This window comes from Orbicella faveolata, unplaced genomic scaffold, assembly GCF_042242905.1.
Source record: "Orbicella faveolata isolate gen_17 unplaced genomic scaffold, um_ofav_v1 contig_34, whole genome shotgun sequence".
Classification (NCBI taxonomy): Eukaryota; Metazoa; Cnidaria; class Anthozoa; order Scleractinia; family Merulinidae; genus Orbicella; species Orbicella faveolata.
The window spans coordinates 23,335,972-23,342,500 of NW_028301563.1; the positions used below are offsets into that span (position 1 = coordinate 23,335,972).

The 6,529-nt window shown below is 37.2% G+C and overlaps 1 protein-coding gene across 1 annotated transcript; it reads right to left on the reverse strand.

The window, feature by feature from the left end:
* Window positions 1-1,497: 1,497 nt before the first annotated feature.
* On the reverse strand, window positions 1,498-4,367 carry LOC110043821 (octopamine receptor beta-2R-like). Its single transcript, XM_020749326.2, has one exon. The coding sequence runs from the start codon at window positions 3,773-3,775 to the stop codon at window positions 2,729-2,731; it is 1,047 nt and encodes a 348-aa protein (XP_020604985.2). The 5' UTR covers window positions 3,776-4,367; the 3' UTR covers window positions 1,498-2,728.
* Window positions 4,368-6,529: the final 2,162 nt, after the last annotated feature.

The window sequence follows — 6,529 nt, forward strand, 5'->3', positions numbered from 1 at the left end:
CAATAGCTTAATTGGTAGAGCACTGTACCAGTACGGAGAGGTCATGGGTTCATATTCCATTCAACGGCTTGATCAGTGAAATTTGTGTACATACATGTAACTGCGATGATCGATCATTTATTCCCACATCTTTCTCCCTGGTTAAAATTTAAGATCGTTTATACATTTAATTGCATCAGGAAAACATGACGTCATTTTCTGAATGAAAAAAGGCAAAAACATGAAGAAATAACAATAAGATTGTTAAAAAATAAAAGAAGAAATAAGATCTGGATAAAAGCAGACTAGCTAAAATCTAGAAAGAAAGCACTTGATTTTACAATACATTTTTGGTCGTTTAGCGTGAAATAAATTAGTTTACAAGTTACGTTTGAATTTCTAACAACTAATAAAACAATGATATTTGGTATCTAAAAACAATAGCGAAATAACACAAATGGGTGCACAATAGTAAAGATCTGGTAAGAACGACAGAGTTAAATGAACATAATACATATGTAGGTTTAAAGAGGGTTTTTTCCCAGCGAGTACGTAAGACGTACTTTGTCTTAACCTGGAACAATATGCGAACCTGACTTTCATTCGGTGACACATATGTAAGGTCCTTTAAACAATGTTGCGAATCTCAAAAGACGCTAAAACAAACTTAATGATATTGAATATTATATGTGCTACATTAGAAACGGGTCTTACGTAAGGTAAATTGAAAACAAAAGGGACAAGATTAGGGGGATCGGAGGAATAGGAGAGCTATTTGGAGGGGTATGAGTTTTGGTGACAAACTGGCTCATGACCCTCTGAAGGGGAAAGAAGTTGAAAAGGTGCGAGAACAAGCCGTCATTCCGCTTCAAAGGTTGCCGATTTTGCAGCACGCAATCGTGCCTCTACTCGCTTGGATTTTACAGGGGACTATCATGGCGTACAGCTTATTGCAATTTCATTTCTCCTCACACTTCACACCCTGTTATTCTGTGAGCGCCTGCATTTTTCAGTGAAGTCTTCTCCACATCCATTCACATTTGGAGACAATTCTGCTACTTTGTATTGTTCAATGCAGGGAGCAACAAAAATGCCTGCTCCCACCCAAGAGGTAAGGATGATTGGTAAGGGCTGTATCGCCTGTTACGCCGACATTTGACTGGCATTTAGCCTTTGACTGGTTTGATACTGAGGGGTTAGTTGAGCGATTTGTATCGGTGTCTGACTGAAAGAAGCATTTAACGGGCTGGAGGCCGAGATGTTAGTTGAGCGATTGGCATCTACATGAGACTCACAGGTTGTATTTAAATGGCTTGATGCTTAAAAGTTAGTTGAGCTTCGAAAGAAGAAAAACGTTCACCCTTCCTGTAAAAAAAGTAAGACGAATCTTTCGCGTTATAAATGCACTTATTGGAAAAGTGTCATATTCGCCATTCTTTGCGGAGGGCCCCAGGCGGAGGACTTATTTATATTCTCATACCAATCACTGAGATTGCAATGTCCCCAAGACCATCAGCAAAAAAAAAAAAAAAAAAAAAAAAAAAAAAAAAAAGGAAAAAAGAAAAGGAAAGAAAATAAAAGAAAAAAACAGACAAACAAAAAAAGCTCTGAGTTTGCTTGTCATTATGTGCTTGCACTCTCTTCAGAGACGTCAAACCTTCTTTTTTGTTGTTCGTTCATTCGTTCATTCTTCCTTCGAAACGAAATGTGGAAGTCTCATAAATTAAAATTACGAGATGTCAAGGTTTTATTACTTCTCTGGTACAAAAGTGAAAGATGTTGGCCCAACCAATGAAGCTTTAGAAACGGGCAACTGTGTTAAATTCAAAACATCAACATGTAAAACTGCTTATCTGGATCTCACTTACATACAAGTTAGTAACATGACAGTTAGCGAGAATTTGTACAGAAAGTATAATACTAGGCTCGATTACCAGCCGCTGTTCGGGAAAGGCGCCAGCGCTCCTCCCCCGAAGGCACTCCTCTCTTTTCGGGGAGGAACGTAGACCGGACACGAGAAAGCGGCGGAAATCGAGCCTAGTATAATACTTGTTCCAAGAGTATTCCAAACTGCTCCAGACCGTGCTTCCAACTGAACTTACTGGAACATGAAATTACATCCAGTATTAACTTCAACTCGAAAATGATTTCCTAGCATCGTATTATTAACTGATAACTACTGAAGGTCTTTCATTGAAGTGATAATAATGTTGTTTTATACCAGATTGTTGTCTCCCTGATTTCAGCTACTGCAAACTGTCATTAGCTGTCACCGAACTCCCTAACTAGCTTTTGTCTCAATATTGGCATCAACGAAGAAATTCTTAAAAGCGCGTCTGTAGTCTGACTTATAGAAAGGATAAATTAAAGGGTCTGCTAATTTATTACACCAGTGAATAAAGAGACGCATCGATTAACCTAGTTAGGTGTGTTAAATTAAACCCTTATTTTAATCCTTCGATAGTGCTTATCGAGCTTCGAGGAACAGAATGTAATGGAAGGATAAATTTATACCGTAGATTTAGGACCATTTAATCGCGGCTTAGCGTTAATCCGCTTTCGAACAACTGGGGCCTGGAGATATAACATTAACATATGCAACCACATATCTGACCTCAGCCGATACACTGCCGACAATTTGTACAGAAAGGATAAAAACTAATTTCAACTTGAAAATGATTTCCTTGCCTCTTGTTATTAACCGGTAACTATACTGAAGGTCTTTCATTGAACTGATAACACTGTCGGTTTATACCAGATTGTTATCTCCCTGATTGTAGCTTCCTTCTGCGAACAGAGAATCATTAGCTGTCATTGAACTCCCTGACGAGCTCTTGTCTCCATATCGGCAGCAACGAAAAAATCTCTTAAAAGCACGCCTGTAGTCTGACTTATAGAACGAATAAATCAAAGGATCTGCTAATGCATTACCCACCAGTGAATAAAGAGACGCATCGAGAAAAGCAATTGGAACCAAGTTGGGGTAGCCGATTGCGAAAAAAACGTTTATTACGATTAAAGGCAGCCAACAAACTGCAAATGTCAATCCCACGAGAGCAAAAACTTTGGCCGCCTTTACTTCTGTTGAAATGTTCACCGATAATCTCTTTGACATTTGTCGGGGAAGCCTGATTGGTTGTGAATTGTTTACTATTCTTGCATTTGTCTCCGACATCTCAATCATCCATTTTACCTGACGACGTGTAGCACGAAATATTTTGCTGTACGCCCAGCAAATCAAAACTGAACAGATTGTGACAATGGTAACCAAGACTCCTTGGTAAATACGCTCTGCGGACAGTTTGATACCGAGCCGATACTCCCAAAATATTGGTATTATCGCTAACAAAAATGGCATTGTCCATACTAGTGCTAAAATCTTGTACACAACTGCTCTCGTTACGTTCGATCTGTACGAAAGGGGCTTGAGAACGGCTTGGTATCTATCCCACGTAATGCCACAGAAGTTGAAAAGATACGCGAAAAGGATGTAAGCAATGATGTAGGGGCTTATAGCCAAGCCAGCCAGATAGGTCGGTAGGAATACCGTGGCGACCATTAGATCACTTATCGCCAAACTAACAATGAAAGTGTTAGTAATCGTTCGAAGTCTGTGGTACCGGCAGAAAAGTATACAGACAAGTGCATTGGAAACCACAACAGCGCAGCCTATCACAGTCAGGGAAATGATGGGAGGTAATTCAAGGTCCCACGAGGTATCATCCGTTTTATGGATCGTCTTCGAAGAGATGCTGAGGTTGCCGTCAGAGCGATTTTCCTCCATTAGCTCCGCCATTTCAGGCACGTTTTTTCAGCTTTTTTTTTTCTCCTTTGTGATGAGATGTTCGATCTACACAAATACAGTTACGACTCTTCTTTGTTTAGGCCACTTCTTTCACACACTACTGAGCCCAGAATTTAACAACACTTTGAAAAACGCGAGGTATACAGAAATGCTGCAGTTAAGCCTTCGAGTAAAGGAAATGAAAATAAACATCCCTCTCGACCTTTATCAAGTAAACACGTTTTGTACTGTGAGTAAATATGCTCTAATTTTGTTTCAAAGTATATGTTAATTTGTGCCTGAAGGTCTTCGTTAATTAAACCTTATTTTATTTTCATCCAATGGCTATGTCCATTTAGCTAGCTGCTTTGACGCGCTGTTATTTCCCTTTGTCATTTGTCCGCTTTCGTTCTGAACAGCTGGAAAACCTCGATTGGCGAATACGTTGTTTCTCGCTATTTTACAAGGAGAAATCGTCAAAGAAAAACAGAATTCAGGCAGATGAAAAAATATTGCGATTGAGAGTCAGGAAAAACTAGACATCGTGCAGCCACAGAGCAAGAAATTGAATAAATTTCCGTTTCTTTCATCAATTTGAAGGGAAGATAAATACAATTTAGGGTGATTTTAGTACGAAAGGACAATTCTCTGTGATCGTAATCAGTACTGTTTCTTTTGTTTGATGTTTCATAAAACTCTTCGATCAACGTTAAAATGATCCTCAAACTCCATTAACGTTTTTCGTGTATTTTGTTGTCGGGTGATAAATTTTGAAACCAATATAGCCTTTTCAAGGCGATTTCTAGCACTCTTAATTTTACGCTTATTTTGGGTAAAATAATTGAATTTAGAATTCTTAGTATTGTATATATTATTTAGGGAGCTCGCGTACAAAATGCAAACAGTTTGATTTTTCCCACTGACTGTCAATTAATATTCATGTGATCCACACAAATGCCCTTATTGCCTGAAGGCCTCCCGACTAGACATGAAATACGAAAAAAAAAATTCCACCAAGAAAAAACGATTATTACAGGAATGATTGTAAACATTAATTACACAAGCATCTACTTACATAAATCAATTTGCAATTCTATTTTGCCCGTGGTAATGGTCCAATATATTCTTTATTCGAAATAAAACGCAAGCGAGTATGTTTGGATAGCATAATTTGCCTGGAATTAACACTTGTCAACAAAAGACAAATTTCAAATGAAGTTTGCGTGTGGAAAAAAAAGCCGCTAGGCTGTGTATAGTCCTTAATAAAACAAGCGAGCCGAATATAGTTCATTACGAATGAAGGCATACAATTCACTAATGGAAACTAGTTTCTTTTTCAAAAAAAGTATTATAATCCTACAAATTAAATATTTAGGAAGCTAAAATAAACATTTCTTCACGCTTTTATCTTAAAGTAAGCAAGGAAAAACAAATATCTAAATACATGTATCTCTGACCTTTTTTAGCTGGGGGATCTTTTTTAGTCAGAACCCTGTAAATGCATGCAAGAAAGACGTAAAGCGACATTACAGGTCCCTATCTTTAATGCTTTGGCATGAAAATTCGTGCATCCGTATATGTGTGTTTTGCTTATCTGTAATTGAATCTGGCAAATGTAGCTCGTTAGAGCAGTTCTGGGACTAACAAATTCTCCAGTTTTGATTAGAAAAAAGAAAATCTAAAAAAATAAAAACAGCTAGAGTTTTAGTACCGGTTTTTAATTAGAATTTGAAAGGTATCTATGTTTTTACTGTTGAATTTTGTCTCATTTGTTTTGGGAGCTAAAAACCCAGGTGATCAAAGGATCTAATTGTCAAATCTCATTTGATAATTTTTTCAACAGAACTGTAGTCTTATTAATGTTTTGGTGCATGGAGGTTTAGGTGAGAAATCCAAAAATTGGTCAAACTCAGACTGTTCGAGAGGACCGGACAAAGTTATCGATCAGCTGTCATTATTTTTTTTTGTTTGAGCATCGTACATGTTTGTTAGTTTGTAGTGTTTTGTGTTTTGTATTGTTTTGTTTTGAAATAAAGGCATCCTTTTTTTTTAAAACTCGAATGTTGTGCAGGACACACTTTCTAAAGCATTTTACTTGAGAGTTCTGAGGTTTGCCGGGGACTACATCTGTAGGTTAACAAACAAATCAATTGTCATTTTGATCAATTCTCAGCTTTTAGTTACTGACACCACATCCGCAATCCCCTTACTTGTAATCTTGTTAGTGGTAGTGCTAATGGGGTCGATAATTCAAATAAAGCAAATAGTACAAATTATACATAACAACGACGAAAATCAGTCTCCTCTAAAGCATGTACCTTCATTTTTGTACGAATATAGTTTATAGAGGCTGAAATTTGCTAAATTTTGACAATTTTTTGAATAAACACTAGGTTGCGGTTTTGAAAGAATGTAATACTGTGTTGAAAATTTCTAATTAAAATGCAATTATGTGTTTTTAACTAAACGGTATAACATTCTTCCTGCAAGAAGCTGTCGTAACAGTTCTTTTTGCCCGCAGCCTGGCTCTAAAATTATCTCAACTAAAAGGTATTCACAAGAATATTTCAGCCTAAAATTGCAGAAAAGATATAAGAATATTCAGCTAAGGCCGAAAAAAACAAACAATGTTTCATCACAGTGTAATACACGGCGTAGGCTTCTTTATTTGTTAAATGAAAAAAGCGCGAGTGAGAGATCAATAAGTTGACTCCAACGAGAAAGAATAAGTGAAATTAAACGATTGAAACGGCACACTTCTTAATC